Source organism: Apis mellifera, linkage group LG5 (assembly GCF_003254395.2).
Source record: "Apis mellifera strain DH4 linkage group LG5, Amel_HAv3.1, whole genome shotgun sequence".
Classification (NCBI taxonomy): domain Eukaryota; kingdom Metazoa; phylum Arthropoda; class Insecta; order Hymenoptera; family Apidae; genus Apis; species Apis mellifera.
The window spans coordinates 9,611,491-9,635,392 of NC_037642.1; the positions used below are offsets into that span (position 1 = coordinate 9,611,491).

Here is a 23,902-nt window from a genome sequence, read left to right on the forward strand (position 1 = left end):
GTTGAAAAGAGAGGAGAGTGTCGGACGCGTATAACCGTCGAGGCGATAAAACGCCCACACGTATACCACCTTGGTAACTGTCGCCGGGGCAATTGAATTAATGCCAGCCTACAAATTGAAGCCGGTGTGGGATCCACGCCGAGAGAGGCTCCGTTGCTTCGATAATTGCTGGAAAGTGGCGCGGTTCGCGGGATTCTGGCCACTACGCGACACGACGCAACACGTCGGTCCGGAATTCGAAATTTCCAAGCAGCTGTCTCCTTAATTTCGAGATTTCCAATTGGGAACTCTCGTTTAATTTTTCCAATGTAATTTTCTAAGAAGATTTAACTCAATCGATGATTGCTTTTAGAAATAAATATTTGCATTATATAATTAAATATAATATTGTCAATATTCTTATTTAACGAAAGAGAATAAAGATGGTGATTCGTGCGAAAGCAAACGAAAATTGTAGAGGCTTATCTCGCGAATCGAACGAGCTCGTCGTATCGAAATAGAATGTTTGCTCGACCGCTAGGTTGGGCTTTAAGACGTCATTTCCGTCACAATCTACGTGGAAAAAAAAGTTACTAGACTTCTAATAAGTTAAGATATTTCTCTAAATATTTTAAGTTTTGCTATGTATTCACGAATATTGTATTATAATTACAACAATCGAATGAAAACTTTTCATTATAGAAAAAGAGATTTTTAAATTTAAAACATTCAGAATCGTGTTTCTTCTCTGAAATACATGTACGAAGTTATTTATACAGAATGGTTGGAACGCACCTGATGATATAAAATATCATCGCAAACGTGTTAATTATCCGGTTATAAGCGATGCATAAGAATTCCAAGATTCCAGATGATCTGTTTTTAAGGCTGGAATAACTGGCTAGCAGACTCTAATCGATTTGATATCCATCGGCAAGCACGCGGAGCCGCGTGATGAATGAGCGAGCGGCTCATGCAAGCAAGGGTGAGCGAATTCGAGTGCACGTTACACCGACTGTTATGTAAATGAAGCGAATGACAGGCTGAATACCGTGCGAACAGTGACACGGTGATTGTCTGAAGCGTGAAAGGAAGCTTCTGATGCACGTGCTAAAAACAAAGACGAAAGAACCAACGTGAAACTGCGAGAGCCAAATGAAAAATCTATCATTACGTATTATCGAGTCGAATATAAAATGTTTCTTTGTGTTTCGACTTGACGTATCTAGTACCGTATCCATTAAATTTCAAACTCATTCGTAGTTATCGATTACATTAATGAAAATCTTGATGAAATTATACATCGATATCTCGTTATTTAAATATTTATTAATTCCATGATCTACTTAAAAGATATATGTATATATGTATATATCGTTTCTCAATTTTATCAATTAATATTTTCTCAATTTTTGCTTAAAAATAAGTGAAATGTTATATTGTACGAAGAAAGGAAAAAAAGAGAAAAGAAAAAAAAAATTGAAACCGAGCAGCGTTCGTGTACGATGAAAACTGAATTCCGCGAGGTGAAAGGGACCGGTGTCGTTCGACCGCCGCGACGACAACAACCACGACGATCGGCGACGACGCGAGATCCATTTTCACCGAACCACGGTCGCTTGCCGAGCGAGACACCGGTTCGAAACGCCAAGAGAGAGCGTCATTGGTCAAGTGGGACTAAGATGGATAGGCGAGAAGGAGAGGAGAGGAAAGGAGACGGGAAAGGAAAGAGGAAGGAGGGGGGAGGGGAAGAGGGAGGGAAAGAAGAAAAAAGGCGTGGAGATTATCGAAATTCAAGCTTCCTGTTTCGCAACCTCGTCACGAGAGAGAACGCGGACCGCGGCTACGACGACGAAATTCCACCGAGCCGCGGGAACCTCTTGCGAAACACGTGCCTTGGTGTGGAACGGGGGATCGTGGCCGTAGCCAAGTTCAAAATCCGTGCGCGTCCACGAGCCAAGGCCTCGGATTCGGTGTAACCTTCGCGGGTATATTCGTGTCAACGAGCGATTTCACGAGTTTTAGATGCCTCTGTTATATGTTATATCTAGAGAATCGACAGGGATCGCGAGAATCAAGATTTTTGCTCGAAGCGTTCGAACGATACGATATTTATATTTGTTGTATATACCAGGCCAATATATACGACGAACATTATCGCGAATATATCTCGTGTGTCGGCAGTTATCCCCACCACTCGGCGAATTCCCCTTGAATCCAGTGAAGCGAATAATTTCACATAAAGAGATAAAGATCGTAAATTTTTTTTAAATGCTCGAGTTCTCGTTTCGTCTTTAGTCGCAAATTGTCATTTTTCTACCATCTAAAAGCGTTATCTAAAAAAAACGAGAATGGAATTTTATGCTGTTTACAAATAAACGTTCAAACTGTAAGATTACAATGAATAAATATGTAATAGTTTCGAATTTCTTTCAAACTAGAAATCAGATTCTGTGAAATATTTTGAAAGACTGAAGAATGAAGAATAAATGAAATTTTAAATAATTTAGCTACGCCGTTTTGGCTAATTCTAAACATCATTTTCTATTCTATTAAATAATTTCTTAATATTTTGTCACGTATGCATGATTTCAGGAGGTAATTATTGAATTATTATCGCCAATATGATTTCAGACATTTTCTTTAAACTTGAAGATATAGATGATTAAAATAATCGTGTTGTAATCACGTTAGAGAGAAATATGAAAGGAATTATTATATATAAATTATTACTCGTTGATTTTTCCTTACAATTTTAATTCCCCCTCTTTTTATTTTCCTTTAAAACTATTATCGATTAATTTTCCCCCAGAAAACCAGATAAATAGTTTTCGCGTTCGTTATCCGTACCGCCACAAATCCATGAAACGAGCTCTCGATAGTCGTCTTTCCGGCTCGAAGCAGGCAGAGGACTAGGCGGCGAAATGAAATCAGCCTTAATGAAAATTCCGTGGCGCGCGTCGCGCTCGTGAATCGCACGGATCTCCGTGAGCGTCGCCGCGAAATTTATGCGTCTTACGAATCCTAGTCAAGGTACGACATACCTATGCAAAGCAGCTTCGAGTACCCTGCTTTTCTTCCGCCCTCTATAACCGCCTTTCCCGCCATTTTATCGTCGCTACTTATTAAATATTCTCGTCTCTTACGCTCATTTTTTTCATTTTGAGTTTTTTCATTAAAACACTGCTATCTTACTATTTTCCCTCTTTTGCAATCTATAATTTTAATTTCGAAATTTAATCATTTTATCTCGATTCTTTTAAAAGAATAAACCTCCTAATCATTGCCAAATTAATCTATATGTAATTGAATTGCGACAAAATAACAATTACATGATTAATTTGAAATCTAAAAATATAAGACGAAGGATGGATTTTGTTGTTTCGAGACAGGTTTCGCTCGATAGATTAACGCTGTTCCATGGTAAAAAGTATTCATTCGTTGAATTATTCAGGCTCGTTTAGTCGCGTGTTCTCGGAATTCGAAAGCGCGATCAAAATCGATTTAATGAACGCGAATAAGGAGAATCGAAGGAGGATGTCTCTCTTTCGCCGCGGTCCTCGAAAATTTCATATATAACTCGTCCGAGTATCGCATAAAGTTTTATATTTATTTCTTAAAATATCGAGGAATAAAATTCGAAAAATTTTTTCCAGAGATCATAATTGGAAAATTGGAATATCTATTGAATATATCTTGAAAAGTTTTGCAGGGAAAACAAAAGCGCAGCGAAATGGTGATGTAGGTTATGTAGCGCGGAACGAAACTCGTAAAGCGTTTTCCAAATCGTATACCGTTCATAAACCGTAATAATCGTTAACGCAAAGCCGAATGTTTTCAGCCATGGAACCGAAGGGAGGGAGGGGTGAGAACTTATCGAAAGATTGCAGATTCAATTGGAGTTTCGAAGCCGAGAGGTGAATTGAGTGGCCGGACGGGGGTAATCGCGGAATACGAGTTCTTGAAGTTGGAATTCCTCGAGAAATTGGAACAGCCTGTGACGAGGGCAAACCGTAAGTCAATCATTCCAGTATATGTCAGAGAGTACAATCCGTTCGTACAGATCTTGTTATTTTATTTTTTATTCTTATTTTTTTTTTGTTAAGATATTATTTATAAAAAAGATTTGTAAGAAATATCTTTGCTACGTGTATTGTGTATACGTGTCTAACAATAAGTATTTTAATGTAATTGACGTCAAATATTTAGCAATAAATATTTCCAATATGATGATTCGTTAAAACAAAAATAAGAAAATAAATTATTATTATCGATAATTTGTATAATGAATTGACTCGTTTTTCACTGTTAACGGGTTAATATGAAAGAAGTAATCTATGATGAAATATATTGAAATATATTTATCTTTGAATTGGTTAAGAAATTTATCGACGTTTAAATAAATTTATAAATATAGAAGAGAAACTATAAAAGATTCTAAATAAATACATAATTGAAAGATAAAAGAATAATTATCTTTTTCTAACACGATACGATTATTTGTCGCTATTTTGAACGAAAAATTGAATCGATTCTTGATCCTGTCAACAGTATCAATCAGTCTCTCTAAGAGATCACCATTGATTTTGATATAGTCGAAGGTTACCTTCGTCGAAGGTTATCGGTGTATTTCTGATAAGCGCGGTCCAAAATCGGCGTGGAAACCGGGCAACTGCACAATGACGTATGCCAGTAACTGCCGGCTACTGGTTTATTAGGCATGACTCTACCGCAGCACGATCATGTCTTATACGCGTCCTCTATAATGGTTGGCCCGGCTGCATGCGCTCGGTACACGCGTTTCACTGCGGACAAAATGTCGACGGGGATTGCTCTGGGATCGATCGTTTCCTCCGCCTCTATCCGCTCTCGAGAATCGAAATGTTTCGAAACCGAACTTAACGAAAATCCCCGATTACGTATTTATTCCTTTTACGCTCGAGCTCTTCTCGCGGATACGTGGCTCGAACGTCATCCCCACCACCGGCAGGAAATCCCCTCTTCGAAAAGGCTGGCAACCAAGTCGCACCAAAACACAAGGCATCTTAAATTTCTTCAAATGCTCGACCTCTCGGTCTGTCTTCATTTTTTGCGCGTTGTTTTTGTTTACATTTTTATCGTCGTAAGCAAAGATAAAAGATGTGGATAGAGTTTCGTGTCCTTCCCAGTTATTGTTTGTATTCGTCTTGGATTGTTGACGTGTAAATTCCTGTCTTTGGTAAAAGTTCGCGTCCCCTTTTTTAGTTCGTTCGATCGATAAACGAGAGGATCGTGGGAATCGGTTTGAATCGGCTGACACGGAAACGCGTCCACGATTGGTGACGAGAAGTCGCGAGAATGGACGAATAAACGAGGGTTAAACAGTGCGTGGAGATCGTTAAGCGTTGGGTAATGACTCGACTCGAGAAAAGTGGACGGTGAAATTATTCTCTATCGTGCGAATTTGTCGATAGATTTAAGAATTGTTTGGATTCCGATTTGATTCCGAGGATGGTTTTCAAGGTAATTGTAGGGGATTTCGGTGTTTGCATATCTGATTGTACTTACATTTAAGATTGTATTTGAATTTGAATTGGGAGTTGAACAAATTTGAATTCGAATTTCGAAGTTAACATTAGAATCGACTCGTAATATCATCTTAAATAACTGATATAATATAAACAAATAAGAGAAAGAATTATTTTTCATATCTTGAAAAAAATCGATATTAATTTTACCAAAAAAATTTCCCTATTTTTTTTTTTAATATTAAAAAAAAATATGAATTCAAATTCAAATAAAAATTTAATTTCGTCTCAATTTGAACATTTTCAAATCGAACCCGATGTAAAAATTTCAAAATAGGACGTCTAAGAAATCAATTCAATTCAAATTAAATTAGTTTAATAACTCGACAAGTCAGAGAAAAAAAAATATCCGATGACATCGCGTAGAAAGCGGAAAATTGAAATTTTTACGCGTGGTTCTAATTAATAGGGGCTGTGAAACAACGTGGCTAGTCGATAAGGCAGGTTGACGCAAACTAGAGAACAGCTCGCAACTCATCCTCGGTGTCCGATGCGATCCTTTCCAATTAGAAAATCGAGCACACGACGGGTAACACCCCAGATCGATTCTTGTTCGGCCATCCGGGTGGACAGTCTCTGGCTCGCACGGTTGGCACACAGAGTCGTTCCGCGCGACGTATTTGTCAAAGGAACGGGCAGCGAAGCGTGGCTCGGTTTTTGCCCGCGGACCGCTCGAGGTGTGGCCGACTTCTTTTCCCCCGTGGCCGGCCCCTCTCCCTCTCTCTCTCTCTCTCTCTCTCTCTCTCCGTACCGCTGACGATCCAGGATGAAGATACCGACTGGCCAGGCTACGGTTCGCGTACCCGCCATTACCTTCTTCTTCTTCGCACGCGGCTCTTCTCGCGCACCAACATGGCAAACCATCTTCGGTCGATGTCCGTGTGCTCAAGACTCTGGTTAGATTCTTCATTCTTTAAGTTGTGAAATTTAATCTATGGTTGAGATTAGAAAGAGTTTATTTTTTTTTTGTAGGATTTGATATAAATTCCATCATGCGATAATCTTGAGAATTGAAAAATTTAATCCGATAACGTTTATTTGTAAGAAAAAATAGAAAATTAATTTTTTCTATGAATATTATAAATATATTTTAACTCGATATCTATTTTTCGTACATTTCACACGTTTTCTTTTTATATTGTTCTGAAAAAACACAACGATAAATCCGATTCGAGATGGTTCCATTCGAGGCTATTCCTTTGGACTAGTGGTGCTTGACGAAGAAACAACAGCTAGGAACAGAAGCGTTCTCCTCGCATCGTTAGACTCTGTTCTAATCGCGGAACTAACTCGCAGTGGATGCAGTATGCGGTCGTGGACATGACGGGATAAATGAAGTATGGTCCGTGAATAAAACGAGCAGAAACGGTATACGATATATCGAGCGTAATGAGCGGCTCGGCGATGATTTCGGAGAAAGTGGCGGCGCTGCTCGGTGTACCGTTGTTGGAAATCGCCTCGAAAAGGGCTAATAACTCTGACTACGTGTTTCTTATACACGCAGCCCACGAGAGGCTCGAACGATTGTCGCCTTACGAAACTGGTTCGCGATTTTCTGAAAGTAGAAAGTAATCGCGCCGATTCTGGTTAAATTTTAATTTTGCTTTAAATTTTATAATTCGAAAATAAAATTTCTAATTCTCTCTTATAATTTCTTTCCGATTATAATTTCACTTGTCTTTGAGTTATTGAAATTTTTCAGGAGGAAGTAACGAAAGGAAAAAATACGTTTGCGATAGAGTGGAGAAAATAAGGCGACAAAAGATAGGGATTTGAATGATCACAGCAGGTGGAGACGTTTCGAGGAAAATGGTTACAAAAGTTAGAATCGTAAGGAAGACGTAACAATTGGATTTCGGTAGAATTAAATCTCAGGAAATTCTCGGGAAAGAGGATGATTCGAAATTCGCGTCGATAGATACGTAAAATTTCTAAATAATTCCATTTTACAAAATATATACGAAATATATGAAATCGAAAATGAACTATAAATTTTAAGAAATTTCTTTTCTTTACGAGATCTCTTAATTTCCACATTCGGAATATCGATAATAAAATCACACGTAAGAGTTTTCTTATCGTTTCTTTATTCGATTCTTAACATTTAAAACTCTTCAATCGAAAACTTTTTTTCGTCGCGATTTCTATCAGTGGATGATATCTACGAGGAACAAAGGAGGCGAGAAGGAAGAAAATAGAGAGGGAGAAAGAAAGATAATAGAAAGAGAGAGAGGGAATCGGAGGGCGGAGGGCTTCGCAGAATTGAGATGCTTCCTAGCAGCGGCTCGATTTCGAAATATCCCTCGCGTGACCCTGTTTCGAGAAGGGTCAGCGGGGATCGATTCTACGGGGCGGCCTCGCGGCCAATGGTCGCCAGAGCCAGACCCGCCTGTGTCGGTCCCGATCGTCGTCCGCCTTAATCGATTATAAAAAGATCGATTACGCGCCGCTCGCGTGAGCGAATCCGCCTTCGAGCCTGAGCCGCTGCTTTTTAATTAACTCTATAATCTTCGTGTCACTTGGAAACTTACATAATCGTGTGTCTCTATCTTTTGAAATTTTAATGTAGAAAAGTATTTATTTATTGTCCGTTTTCAAAAAATGAAAAAAACATCACTTATTAGTATTCTTTTTCTATTTATTTTGTTTATATTTATAAAAATGGTGAAAATAATTAATATATATATATATATATATATATTTTATTATTGTTTATTAATATATTATATTATTTATAGTATAATGAAAATTTATGTTCTCCTCTCTCTTTCTCTCTGGAATTTCATTCAGAATTTCAATTGAATAAATATTCCATTGAGTGCTGTCTAAAAAAAATATTTATTACCCTCTGTCCAATACAAGATACATCTTTTCACGAACGGACTTGTCAGAACAAGGATCTCATATAATTCCCGTTAATTCAAATTACATTGACGAGCGCACTTATCGTAAACAATATTCAACCTACGTTTACGCGTAAATACCGTAACTACACGCTCGATAGTTAAAAGACTTATGATTGAAAAAATTCGAGATCCCTTCCCATGAATCTTCCGTGAAAAAGCACGCGTCTTATAAACCATTTTGCGAGTCGATAGAAAAAAAAAAAAGAAAAAAGAAAAAAAAAAGAAAAAATGCCAACGTACTACTACTCTTCCTCCTCTCGAAACTGATCCCTTCGAGAAACGAGACAGCAGCTCGGGCACTCTCGGCTCGATAATCGATCGAGCGAAGAGGAACGCGGCGATCGTCGCGGCTCGTGGCGCGACCGGTTTCCTCTTTAATCCGTCCACGAGACGAGAAAGGCGGTCGTTCACGGGTTCACGGACCAAATTTTCAAGAGGATTCTTGTTACTCCCCTTTTCCGTGAAACGCGACGACCAGACACACTCTACTCGGTCGAGAAGAGAAACGAAGCCCGCCCATTGCAGAGAGCCGCGGCTGGTCGGTCGTGCGTTTTCGCACGGAATCGCGTTCGTCGAAAGGAACGTGAGCTCGAGAAACGACGAGCTGACCAACCAACCCGAGCCAGCCAGTCACCAAACGAAACGACGACACGCTGAGCAAAACGGAAGAGGGAACGACAGACAGAGAGAGAGAGAGAGAGAGAGAAGTAAAGGCTGCTTCCTCGGTGAGCGTGGTTCGCTCCTCGTGACCGGAAGCGCGGCGGGTCGAGCCCGGAACACGCCGATCTCGCCGATTCCCTCTTAACGGTATATATCGCTGCGATCGATCGTGGGGATCGATCCTGCCGCGTATACGTTCTCGCCAGACCTCTCGTCCCCTCCTTCCCACCATTCCCTTCTACGTTCCCTTCCCTCTCCTCCCTCTCCTTCTCCACCGCGCGTTCGATCCTTCCTCCTCTCACTCGCGCGCGCCGAACCTTACACTCTCTGCCCGTAGTCTCTTTCTTTCGTTCGCGATCCGCAACGATGGCCAGAGACCCAGATGCATTCGGACGCGCTATCTTTACGCGTGTCGCGCTACGAACACGGTCACGGAGAGAAACAAGAGCCAGAAGGGAGAAGGGAAGGGGGGAGAGGAGGAGAAGGACGCGAGATCGTATAGGAGCGTGGACGAGAGAGAGAGAGAGAAGAATTCGAAGGAACGGAGGATCGGTAATAAATGGTGAGTGCGGAGTGGGGAAAGAAAGGAAGGACGGAAGGAAGGAAGGGAGAGAGGAGGTGAAGGGAAGGGGGAGGGATAGTTCGGCGGTGGCGCTTGGCACGCACACACACACCGATACGGATTTACGAGCGGTTTCGGGCAATCGCGAATAGAGATTAGGCCGGTAATTAACTATGGATCTGGTCTGCAGGCGAGTTCGCGAGGCAGCAGGAGTAGTAGCGCAGAGCCGTGGAGACTCGCCTCTCCTATATACATAAGTGACCCCGGTTCGCGGAAGCCCGTGGCGTGCTCACTCACACGCGAGCGCGCGACCGACCGAGACGAGAACGGTGAGACAAAGACAGACTCGCAGGTAGCAAACGCGTGTCGGACAAGGAGGACCAACGGCTTCGCGGTCCTACCCCCCTAGCGTTACATGGGGCCAACGCTATATGTACACAGGCTGAACCAACGGACGGACCGACCGACCGACCGACCAACCGACCCAACGATCGACCGACCGACCGACGGACGGACCGCTCGTGTGTTCCACACCGTCGCTACATAAAGCCGCATGGCTCCGCGCCCCACTGCTTCCTCCCACCATCGTTTCGCTTCGACTCTCTTCTTCCCTACCATTCGCTCTCCGTCGCTCCCCTTTATATAACCACGCGGCGCGGCACAGTTGCCCGCTACGTATATACGTATATATACACGTCTACACACTCCTAGCCCGCTATGTACTCTCCACGACGACGACACTGGTCGGTTTAGGTAGCTCTCGCGCGTCCGACAGCGCGCTACATAAACGTTCTCGCGTGTACGCGGCTATGTGCCGATCCCCGCGGATCTATAGGTGCACACGGCGCACACCAGGACGGTGGATCGGTGTTGGCGCGCACGGATGCGAAGATATATACGTGGGGGAAACGCGTCCAGGAACGCGCGCGCGCACACCCACGAGGTTGAACGCGAACGAGTCGAGGGGTGTGCGCGAGACGGACTTAGAAGCGTGTAGTAGACCGTTCTCGGTCGGATCTATATGCACGTGTATATATATATATATATATATATATAGGTGTACATATGTATAAACGTTGGTCCGCTATGTGCGCGGATATACGTACATAGAGGAAGGAGGAAGAGGGGGGGGAACGAAGGAGGCGGAGGAGGCGCCCCAAAAGGCAGACGTGCCTGGCATCGACGAGGCCAGAGGCGCACCACCGCTGCCTCGATCTCCGTATCTCGGTAGATCGACGCCTAATGCCGCGGACACGGCATACGGTCTGGGGGAAGAGGGGTGGAGGGGTGGGAGAGAAATAGACAGCCGGTGGGATGCCGAGGAGGGTTCGGGCAGGGAGGAGGGCTTATATGGGGCCAGCCGCGGGAATATCCTTCGTCGTTCTGCGAATTAATCGCGCGACCCTCCGCCTCGACCGCCTCCTCCTTCGCCCCCTCGCCCCTCCCAGCCCCCTCCGAGCCCCTACATCCACGACATCGTGTGCTCCGGCTCGCTCGACCTTTCCATCAACCTTCTATCCTCTTTGTGCGCCGCGCCACGAATACCGACAAGCGATCCGTGATTCGTCCTTATACCCCCGCCCACGGAGGAGGATGTTGCCATCTTCGGGTGGAAGTCCAACGGAAGACGTGTCGTGCGAACCCCGCGTGTAAGCTACGAGGAATTTATACGAAGAAAAGTTTAACGGGAGCGGGGGGGGGGGGTGTTGAGGATTATTTCTTTTCTTTCTTTCTTTTTTTCTTCCAGAGAAAATTTCAACATCGCGCGAGATATATCATAACATCGTGTCGTGTTCGGGAGATGGGTTCTGCGGTTCTGCGTGGTGGCGGGTGGGCGGGTCGCATTCGTTGTCGAGTTTTGTCTCCGCTAGAATTTTAGTCGTGATTTTTGGGACGGCGAATTGACAAATGTCAGTCGTGGGCGATGCTTTGATGCTGGGGACAGAGCTGTTGGGACGAATGCTCGATTTCAATATACGTGGGTAAAAAGTCGCGGAATGAGAGGTTAACGCGTCGAGAATGAAACGTTTCAAAGAATTGTGAATGGGAAGAATGCGAAAACCCTATTTATATAAATTTGAGTAACTTTTTTTTCTTTTCACTATACGTACAATAAACATGAAATTAGTAAATCCGTTTATAAAAATATTATAAAAATCCACGATATCGTATAATTTATATATATATATGCGAACCAAATGCTTCTCCTTAAACCCGATCCGACCAATTCGACCGAAAATACTTTCGACCGCTTGACCTCGACCTAACACCAAGAATAACCTCCTCCGTAAATTCAACCGGTTACGAAACAAAATAGGTTCAGCCGGAAGTCGTACGCGATAAATAATTTGCCGAATGGTTGCTACGTTCCGTGAATCGCGCGAGCGTTTCAATTTTTTCCAATGCATACACGTATGTGTGCGTGTGTGTGCCGCTATTACCACCAACTTTCAGCCCTTGAAACTTTGAAAACGGTCGCGCGACCGTTCCCGTTGTCGCGCTAAGAAATGGATCCCCGGTACATGTTGTTTCGAGCACGCTGGAAACTTGCCGCGTACTCGTTCATTCATGAGCTCTCCACCTCCTCCTCTCTTCCACTCACTCCCGCTCCCTCCCTCCCTCCCTCCCTCTCTCTCTCTTTCTCCGTTGTTTCGTACGTGGCTGCGGATTCGCAGAAACTTTGCCGGAAGTTTCAACGGATGCCGGATTATCCGGACGATTGATCCTCTTTGAATAAACGCGCCGCATTTATGTAATCTCGCGAGGAAATTCGAGGCTAGAAGTTTTGTCCAGTATCTCGAACATCCTCGATTAATTAGTTCGAGCGGAGAGATTCATCATCGATACATTTCGAACATAGAATTTTTTAAAAAGTTTTGCTTCGCGAAATTTTATTATAGGTTTTTTAATAATTTTCTTTCAAATTTTGAGACGAAGGAAAATTTGGATTGTGTTTTTATTCGATAAAATATTTTAGAAGATTAGGATACGTTTATCGTTCTTTTTAAAAACGGAAGAATCTTCAACGCTTTTCGGGATGTGCGAACGCGGGATGTCGCAATCGAAAAGTTTTTCACGGTTGCAAGGTTGCAGAGAGAAGGGGTTGGCGGGAGCTTAGCTCGTTTAACTGTAACTTCTTTTTGAAGTTCCACTTGTTGAAGGAACATAGAATGATATAAACGCGGTCATAGAATTGGTACGATGGCTCGCTCGTGGAGAAAGGTTTAAATCTGCCATCCCCTTTAGCGAGCCGGGCCGACTTTAATAAAGATCGCCTCATACAGCATGTTTCAAACGCGTGCCTCGAATTTTTAAGTTAATACTAAATCGCTTATCAGATTCTTTCTACGGCTAAGGAAATTTCTTTTCTCCTTCTTTTTCTTTTTTTTATTCCTTAAATTTTGTATTTGATATTATAAAATTACTCAATCATGCGACACATAGGGAAGAAATGTACGAGAATGAAATTGTAAATGGAATTAAAAATTCTTCTTTATGTTTTATAATTTTTTTAGAAAGCATAAAAAAGAAATTTCAGCATCAAATTATCTTTACATTAATTAATTGATGTACGATCGAACAATAATACGCACAAAAAAAAATGATTCTCAACATCGTGCCGACCCAATTTTCTCCAATATCTATAATTCAACATCTTCCAAGTCGTTGGATATCCGCCATATTACAAATTCAAAAATTTCTAATAAATTGAATTTTATTTTTATCTTTTTATCTTTCTGTATAATCGCGATGGACCATTATAAATATCTTAATCCTTGCATATTAGCTTCAAAATAAAATAAAACACCTTTAATCGTTGATTGGCAATTTAAAATTCAATAAATGTAATCGTTAATCGTTTTTATATCCAACATCGAATTCGACGTATAAGAAAACCAACCCCATCGACTATTCAATCTTAATGAAAGAATCACCGACTTTGTCCGACTTTTCCGCTTAAGATTAATATCGTTGGAGGGGCGGGGAGAGAGGAGGGGTAGACGATGGTCGATCGTGGTACACGGCGTTCGATCGGACACGCGCTCGCTCGCTCGCTCGCTCGCGGCTCGTCGCGGCTGTTCGACAGCTCCGAGCAACAATTTAATCAACGTACCAATTTCATCAACCCTACGGCGATATCGCGGCCGAGGACTTCAGGAATGCCACATACGTCGACGAGGGGTGAAAATGGGACCCCGAGTATGAGGAGTATGGGACGGTGTGCGCGGAGGATGGGTGAATCGGTGACGCCACAACAATTTCGTTAATGCTCGTCTATGCTCGTCTCCCCTCCCCAACCGAACGATTCTTTATCGCGTGTGTAACCAACGAATGTGTAGCACTCTCTATCTCCTCGAATATGGCAGGAAGCCTTTCGGAACGCGGTGTATGTCGCGTCGCGCATCGCGGATATACACTATCGATCAAAAGTTTCGAAGAATCGCTGTAACTTGATACGATTTTTAAATCGGGGGAAAAAGGTTCAGGTTGGAAAGAAATTGATAAAAAATGAGTGAATTCGTTCAATTTCGACGAAACAAAATTCGTAATTTTTCTATCTAAATTCTATCACGATGGAATTTCGAGAAAAATTGTTGGTAAATTGTTGTATTAGAATGCAATACTAAGATGAAGAATGGATGATATATTTAAAGAAATGGTATAAAAAGAGTTGTTTTCTCATTTACAACTTGTATAATTTTATCAATAATAGTGAGGATAGCATAGATATCTTTATGATTATCCATATTTTTATATTATCCAAGTAATATTCGTAGAATTAATTTCGAGAAATTTGTATAAAATTTTGTATAGGTAGAGGCGAGAAAATGATTTGAAATTTTTGGTCGGTAATGTACATGCACACGTCAAGGAAAGAGCGTATAGATATATATGTGCACAAGTGTGCGTGGGTTTGCGACGTATATACAAGCATCGCGTGTATACACCCTCTGTTCGTTCCGCCCTAATACCGATACTCGATGCCGCACACATATACACGTTATGTACTTATACAGGATGTACAACGACGACGTCACCGGCCGATAGGAAGTTTCGAAAGACGCTGCGCGCGCCCATTATCATCGCTCCCGTGCCCATTATGCGATCGCCAGCCCCCGCGACCAATCCGGATTTTCGTGACAGTCGAGCCCGATATCGAGCAACGTTTATTTTCTTTCTTTTTTCTTTCTTTTCCGCGAGGGTCACGAGGATGAAAACAAAAATAAAGCGAACAGCCGAGGAACGGAAGAAAAATTATTTGTCTGAAAAATTAGAATTCTACGACTAATGATTTATCTTCCTTGTATCTTTTCCTTTTATTGTAGTATCGTGGTAAAAAAAATAGATAGAAAAATAATTGAATAAATAATCGAAAATTAGCTTCTTACGATAGAATCGTAAAAGTTCAATAATAATGTAAAATATAATTTTTTCTCGATATTTATTTTTAATCGTTAAATTTATTTAAGTATTTATTAAACCGATGAATTTGAAAAACGCGATAACGATTATTATATTATCAATAACATTGTTAATATGTAAAATGTAATATCGTACTGTAAGTACGATCATCGGGCGCAGAAAGCGAAAGTGATAAAAGAAGTTGCTGCAAATGTACATGCTCTGACCTTGTTCCCGAGTTGCAGAGAATAGCGTGATATATGGGTTCATCGTACAAGGACGTTCAAGGTTACGAGCATAATAAAACCAGAAGTTATGTACCGTATGAATTCAAACACTTACCGACATCCGAGCAATTCCCAGCCTAAACAAACATCTAATCAAACCTCGAACATAACCACTTCATGAATTGAACGCTCTATATCTCCGTTATTCTCACCTACAAATTGCAATATCTACAGACATATTTAAAGAACAATACTATTAAATTTATAAACAGAAAAAAAAAGAACAAATAAAAATCTATAAATATAAATACAAAATTTATTTATTTAAGTAAGTGAAATTATTATTATATCCATAATGTTAATTATATAATAACTTCCTTTTATAGGTTATGATTTAAATGAATCTTTCGATGTTGCCAATCGTTTCGAAATAAAATATATGTTAAACTTAATAATTCGAATAATATTCTCAAATATTTCAAACGATATAAAAAATCTTAAAAATAGATATAATAAAATTTTATTAAATTGTATAAAAAAATACGTACATATTTTTCGTATGGCATGCGTTGAATCGAGATGAAATTTGATTCTTCTGATGTTATGAAGAGTGAGGTTAAGTTTGAAGTCAAAATCTTAGCATCCATAATTCATGTGTTCGAGAAGTACAATTTCTGATATTAAATATAATAGAATCGAAGAAGGAATAACGAATATAAGATACTGAGAATTAATTCTAACAAGTTCATATAGAAACGATACAAAATCAACGATAAAGATTCGAGATTAATTGCGCGTTACTCGGGATACCCGTTTTGATGATGTTACAGCGCAATTGCGCACGCGCATATCGGAAACGCCACCCGACAGAGTTTTATAATAATAACAGGTGTGAAGTGGCCGGAGCTGTGATCGTGCCATGGAAATTCATACGACTCGCGTCCTAAGGTATATACATATTACGATGAACGAACGACGGAGAAAGCGTGGAGAATATGAAAGAGTAGGAGAAACCCTCTTTGTAGGTTTGCTCGGTAAACAAATTATCATTCTCAGAGTTCGATCATAAATCACATTTCCAAGACGGAATTATTTCTCTATTCAAACATTAAGCAGTTTAACAAAGTAGTTTGTGACACGATTTTTTTTTTATTTTTGAAAAAAATATAGATTCTTTCATTGTTATTATTATTGTCATTTATATTTATTTTTTCTTTTACTACTAATATCAAATTATTGTAAAAATAGTATATATATGTGGATGCATACGTATAAAAACTTTATCGTCTTCATAAGTCAAAGCATTTGCAGCATTCTAATATCCAAAACGGCATGAAAGTATTTGATTGTTGATTTTACTTTTTTTGGAAAGATATCAATATTTATTAATATTTAAAAGAAAAAAGCAAAACAAATATATATATATATTTTTTTTCGGATTAAATTTTCAATTTTTCAATTATTTTGAATTTTATGATATCAAATAATTCATAAATTTTGTATATTTTTATTTCGCGAAATTTTAGTATTTATTTTATATAAATTAACATAAAAAATTTTATTCAAAATTGGTAATTTTCAACAATTATTATATATTTTTGAATTAAAATTGTCCAAATTAACCAAAATTGTCTAATATTCAAATTCTTTTACCCATTATTCTAATTTATTATGCGACTTACTGATATACATGTACTTACTAATATACGTACCAATGTTGGAGATATAAAAGGATGGAACTCGGAGATACCAGAGTGGAGTTTCCAACGACTCTCCGAGTCCATTCTTTCCCAGTCTAGGAGAGCGTTCCATCGAGGCGGAATCGCCGAAATACCGTGACCTAAAATAGTTGGCCCCGCGGAAATTTTGAATGACGATCGACCGGCTGGGGATCGTTCTAGAAATACTTCGAGCCGATTTCCTAATTCGAATCGGCCGATCACCGATAAAAATGACGAGTTGTTGAGGAATATTCGAAGAAAGATTGATCTAGAACGAAGATAGATCGATATCGATCGACCAGCTGACGCATGAACGCTTCCGACTGTGAAGAAAAATTTCACAGGACGGACAAAAGTCCGATAAGTCCAAGTCGAAGAAAGAACGGGGAATGAAAAGAGAGGAACGAGCGTCCGCTTGCGTCCTCATCGAAAATAAACACATTAGCGAAGGCTTGAAGGGCAAACGCGAATCGTCGATGAAAATATTCGTACAGGTATATGTGTATACATATATATATATAGCTATCGGTGTATACGTACTGCGGATACACTCTCACACTCGCGTTACAACTCTCGAAGAAGACGAAGCTTTGCCGCCAAAAACCACACCCACGCGGTCGTTCCCTTTGGTTGGAAGATTTTCACCGGTATCCTACGGCAGAGCATCATTGCCTTCACAGTGTTCGACCGTGGTATGGGTCGCTTCTGAAAAATTTCGTAGTCTTCTCTCCCTTTACCTTCCACCTTCCGTCCCTCCTTCCTTCCTTCCTACCCTCCGTTTCGTTCCGTCGTCGTCGACATCGTCGTCCCTCGATAACCCGGGTTAAAGTCATTTCCCAGCTAGTGCTTGCCCAGCGCCCGTGGTCTCTCATATACGCTATATCCCGGCACAGAGTAGCGCGGTTCTCTCTCTGGGACGTACCGGGTTACGAAGCAGAGTCAGGCTACTAGCAGGCAGCCAGGCAAAGGCAGGCGAGCAGGCAGGCAGGCAGTCAGCCAGGCAGGCAGGCAGAAGCAGGCAGCAGGCAGGCAACACGGGACTTTTGGGACGCGTTGTACATGGGTCGCGTCACATCGTAGGTTCGCGATGGGTTGGATACATAAGGGGGAGGATAGGGGGAGCCTCTTTATGTAGCACATAGACGTTGCCTGGCGTTCGTTCGTTGCCGCTCGCTCGCTCGCTCGGCGTGTGACGCTCAAATTACCTCCGTCCTCCCTGCTACGTCTCCCCTCCGCGTCACCCTACCGCGCACACCAACCACCTCCCCCGCCCCTTTCGTCCCCAACGGTTCACCAGTCCGCGTCGCGCCACTCCTCTCGCTCCCGCTCTCCACACTCTCGCAGAGCCGCAGTCGCCCGCTGCTGCGGCTCACCCTCTTCTACCTACCGTCCTCTCCTCGCTCTCCTCTACTCCTCTTCTACTACCTCATCCTCCTCCTCCGCCTCGTCAAAGTTCTCCCTCGCGCCAACCTCTCTCTCTCTCTCTCTCTCTCTCCCTGCCTCCTTCTTTCTCCACAACCTCTACACCCTATCCACCTTCTCCTTTGCCGTTTTATCCTCTTCTCTCTCTATCTCTCTCTCTCTCTCTCGCAACGGGTTCCTCGTTCACGCTTCTTTCTCCCAATCGCGAGCGCTCTTCTCCGCTCTCTACCTCACGGCGGCGCGACGTGCCAACGAAGCAGAGCAGAGCCAAGCGGAGAATTGCGATTGTCTCGCGTCGTTCGCCCTCCTCGGTCACCGCATCGTTCTCGATAGCTCTGCATACTTCGAACCGCGCCGCGATCGGACCTATCGCCAATTCTTCCTCTTTCTTTCTTTCTTTCTTCCCTTCTATTCTAGTTCCCCGTTTTTTTTCGAACTTTCGAATCCGTGCTCGAGGCTGCAGGACGAAACGCGCGCGTTCCGTGACTGAGACTCGCTACGGGCGAGGAGAGAGAGAGAGAGAGAGAGAGAATCGGAAGGAAAATAGATAGAGACGGAAAGATAGAGGCGGAGCGAGGGAGACGAACGGTGCTATATAACGCGGCACGCTAGAAGGAGAGCTGTGCGGGTCTGAAACGCGGCCAGCACGACAGACAGGCACCGCGGGTCACCGCCTTCCCTCGTCGTCCACCTTCTCTCCTTCCCTTCCCTTCCCTTCCCTCCAATCCTAAACCATCACCCCCTGTGTGTTTCCTATCCTCTTTGTACACGTACCGCTAACTATATGCTCTTCTTTCTCTTTCTATTTATCTTTGTCCTTGTCGATGTCGTTGTTCCGCTTGTCTTAACAAGAAACGAGCACCAAAGGAGCGGATGAACGAACGAACGAAGAAAGAAAGAAAGAAAGAAAGACAGGAAGGAAGAACGAGAACGGAAACTCGGAGAGGAAGAAAGAGACCGTCAATGTTTCCTGCTTCGTCGGTCCTTATCTAATAACTGTAAAGTCGCATAGGCTCTCTGAATCGAGATACTTTCCCCTCCTTAGCCTTTTTATTATTAATCCATCGTATATTTCATCCTAAATTCCCAACTTCGCGCAAACAAACAAATTGCTGGGCTGAGGAGACGCAAGGAGAGCTTGAAACGAATGGTAGAGGAGGGGGGGCAGTTGAGAGACTGGAAGCGAGAGGGTAGCGCGTGTCCTTCCCTTGCTTTTCTTATTTTTCCTTTTTCCCGTCGCCTCGCTGCGTTGCCGGTAATTTACCGGTGTCTTGGGGTGCGTTCGTTACGTAATTACGCGCCGCCTCGTCCGCTCGTAAATGGTTTATAAGGGAGAGCCGAGCGGGGATCGCGAACCATCCGAATGGACGGATGTTCAGCGTGGGGAGAGTTTTGACTGAAGAGAGGATCGTGTATTATCGCGTATGTGTGTGTATGGGTTAGGTTATTGTTAAATTCAAGATTGGGATCAAGTTAATCCTTTCGATGATACGAATATACATATATACGTGTTTCGCGAGGAAATTGTTCCATTCACGTATCCGTACGATCATTTGTTATTCGTTCGATATTATCTTTCATCTTGCAACTAGAGATGAAAATAAAATAGCGTAATAAATTGGTTTTGTATTTCGAGAAATAAAACGTTGCTCCTACCTTTACATTGTAAATATAACGTAAAGCAATACTGTTACAATTACCCATTTTTAATATCCTTCCATCACAAGATGTTATGATCATAACAAAATCTTTCTAATATCGTATAAAATAAATCTATCGAATTGCCAACGCTAAAATAAATCCTTCAATTCGAAATACGGTTCTTCTCGTACGAAACAGGAAGAGGAAGAGGACGAAGAACAACCGATACGACGTCGCGACATCGCGAAATCCACGCGAACATCCTCGAAGGAAAGGAAGAAAGGAAGCAAAAGCGAGAACAATAAAACGCGAAGAAGGTGAGCTACGGTATTCTCCCTTTTTTTTCTCTCTCTCTTTCTCTCCTCTCTCCCCACTCCGTTTCCTCCCTTTCCGTCCGTTCCCTACCGCCGTTGTGCTCGGCACACCGGTTCGTCGTCGTGGTCGCCTGCTACACGCGTTTCACGGCTGTGTTCGTCGTATAATTGCGCTCGCGGTGCATATTCGCGCGCGCGGCTCGCACGGACGAGCGAGTCTTTTTTCGTTCCCCCCTCGTGTCGGCTTTTGTGCAGCGAGAAAGCAGCGACGGCGGCGGCGGCATCGGCGAGGGAAGGACAGGAAGACAGAAGGGAGTCGAGAAAGTAAATCGAGCGGATATATCGCGGCGTTAGACCGTCTCTCTTTCTCTCTCTCTCTCTTTTTCTTTCTCGCGCGAACGTTACTATTTTCTTCGACGAAGAACGCGAGAACCTCGCCGATTGATCGTTTTGCGAACACCGAGCTGCTACGCTTTGGCCGCTGTGATCCATTGTCGTCCATCGTGTTCTCAACTTCCGTTGTTCAATGATACTCTTCTCTCTCTCTAAGATGGTTTTTATATTTTAGATGGCAGGTCTTCTTTGGTTTATTATTTATGGGTTATAGCGGTTCGCGATGAGTTGCGAAACCGATTGTTCCGAATCTTCAGCCGAGATTTAATGGATTTTCAATAATTTTTATTGTCCTGATATTTTTTATATAACATTTAGAAATTTTTTGCAAGCATTTCGAAATTTAAAATAAACGGAAACTCGTAGTTAAATATGTTATTGAAATTTAACAAATATAGTGACGCGAGCATATTCATAATTTGCCGAGGATAAAAAATTGAGAAGAGGAGTATAAATAAATAACGAGAGAGAGAGGAAGGAAAAAAGAAAACGGTAAATTGGTGGAACATTTTCATCATTAGTGGCGATAATTTTCCCATAGCCACGCGGATGGTAATTAAGCGTTGCGCCGCCACGGCCCGCCGTTCTTTTAATACCTCGACCATTACGAAATAATTTCAAGGGGATATATTGGCGCGTTAGGGTGCCTTTCTCCTCTCGTGGGAAGTCTCGGACCACGAGGCACGAAGGAATCGATCGATCGATTCCGTTGCCGGCTGCTATCCCGGATAATAGCAGCGGCGCACCGCTCCACGGTCGACAAGCGAAAAGCGGAACAACCTAAATACCACGAAACGCGCCCAAGTATATATATATATATATATACGGTCCAACAAAAATGTTCCCGCTTCATTGTCCTCTCGTAGCGCGATGAATCGTGCGCGTGATGTTCGATTTTTCGATGGAAAAATTTTTCATTTATAATTTCGTTTGAAAATCGCGCGAAATATTAAAATAAAATTTAAATTATATAATTCATCAAATTAAATGAAGTTAGTTAAAAAATAGTCAAAATAAAGCGAATTAAAATTTTAAAATATCGCTTAAGAATTAATTACGATACATCGTTTCTTTATAAATATATAAATACAGGGAAAATAAATCGTCCGTTAAAATTCCTCGACGATGGAAATGCTTCTATTTGTCTAATCGAATAGCAGCTATAGCACTGGGGCCATTGTTTATCTCGTTACGAATATGTTGGATCTGCGAAGAAACATCATTACCAACATCAGGACAATGAACGCGTATGCTTGCCTATGCGTATCGACGCAACTTCGTCCTCGCCCTCTGTCCCCCCACCCTTCGCGCGCCTTTCCTTCTTCGTTTAAGTTTCTCCATCTCTCTCTCTCTCTCTCTCTCTCTCTCTCTCCCTCTCTTTCGCTCTCACCATTCCAGTTATGTATTACCTAATGCGAGACGCTCGGCGAAACAAGTTTATCGCTCACCGCCGCGTGACATCCAACGGAATCCTGAATATGCTTCCGATCGACAGATTCGGCCTGTAGAAATTTAAACAACGATCAAACCGGTCTCTTGACATTCGTTTGCCACGTGTGTGTAAGGAGAAAAGAAAGGGATGACGATACTTGATACATTGATCCATAATTTGTTTTCAAGCTAGCGAGAGACATTTAATATTTAATTTTCTGGAATATTTTTTTTTATACGATTATTCGCTCGTTTGTTGTAGATGTTCCAGCAAATTGCTCGTTAATTTCTTGTCCGAGAATTTTTAAATCGAATAATTTGCACGATTATTCTCAAGATTTATATTTCGAAAAAGTATAAAATCGATTCGATTAAAATTGTTTCTTCTAATTAGTTTTAATTTTTAACTCCTTATCGAATAAAGTTTTAGAACGAAGAGAACGAGTCAAATAGATTGTTTTACGATTACCAAAATTCGGTATCTCTAGTTTTAATTAGATTCAAAGTGTCGCCAAGCAATGATTTCAACATGAATTCGTACGTATACATTAATCTAACATGATACATTAAAAATATAAAAACAAGATATATATAATATAATTTATAGATGTTAAAAAAAACAAATTTTTCGAAATCCCAATGTTATATTCCTGTCCTTTAGAGATTCCTTTGACTCACCTGATACGAATAGATCGATCGCATGCTCGACTCGCGGCGAGACCCTTTCCATCGCGTCGTGTACCGCGTCGATTTCTATCTGTCACGTCACAAAGACAAAGACAAAGGAACAAGAAAGGAAAATCGAAAGATCGAAAAAGAAAGAGGTAGTATTGTCGAAAAGAAAGAAGTAGAAAAAAGAAGAAGAACAGAGAGAGAGAGAAAAGCGTATAGCTCGCCGCAATAAATTCCATTTCCCGGCTCCGGTGTACCGATTCCAAGCTCTCTCTCTCTCTGTGTGTATCCGTCGAGAGTCCAGCGACTTCCGTTCCATCCTTCAGACCCGTTGGTCGACGGACACTGAAAATCGAGAACCGCGCTCCTCGGGCTCCTCGGGTCTCCTCGTCCCTGGACCCTTCTTCCTCGACAACGGGAAAGAAAGAGAGGCTGGCCGCCTCGTAGCAAAAGGGTTTCGAAAAAGGTCGAAAAGAAGGCGGTTGGGGAAGGAGGGAGTAGGAGGAGGGAGAGGGAGAAGGAAAGAGATATCCCCGCGGAACAGGGGCGAGCCGAGATGTCGTGGAAGCGGCGGGGGAGGGGGAGGGGGAGGGGAACGGTTCGTCCTCGTGGACGAGGAGGCTCGATGCCGGATTTTTCCAGCGGGGCCACGGTAGAATGGATGTGGGTATAATGGAGGCGAGCACCGTGCCTTCGTTGCCCGATAAAAACTGCCGATGGAAAGAGGACGGCGACGAGGGGGACGAAGGCCGGATCAGGGAGGGGAAAGAAGAGCGGAGACGCGAAAGTGGAAAGAGGAAGGCGAAGCGGAGGGAGATAGAGCGAGTGGGAAAAGGAGAGAGAAGAAGGGAGAAAGCAACGGCGCGGCCTCCGAGATCGTTGGAAAGACTCGAGACGCGAGACGAAGAGTTTCGATACGCGTTATCGAGCACGGTCGGTCGAATTAAAATTTCTTCCCGACGGTGGCGGCGGTACACCGTCCTCGAGCCGCTTCCTTTCTGCGC

At 42.3% G+C, this 23,902-nt stretch overlaps 1 protein-coding gene across 5 annotated transcripts in view; it reads right to left on the minus strand.

Moving 5' to 3' along the window:
- LOC413319 (dynein regulatory complex subunit 7) overlaps positions 1-23,902 on the minus strand; it is a 77,775-nt gene that overhangs the window by 27,814 nt on the left and 26,059 nt on the right. For 2 of the 5 annotated variants that reach the window (XM_016912343.1, XM_016912347.1), the window contains exon 1: positions 22,905-22,943. The exons of 2 other annotated variants lie outside the window; for them this stretch is intronic. In XM_016912343.1, coding sequence (XP_016767832.1) covers positions 22,905-22,928 — 24 coding nt within the window. In that variant the 5' untranslated portion in view covers positions 22,929-22,943. Of the gene's footprint in view, positions 1-15,419; positions 15,517-15,852; positions 15,870-22,904; positions 22,944-23,902 lie in introns of those variants that run through there. One more of the 5 variants, XM_016912344.2, reaches the window with a different exon arrangement.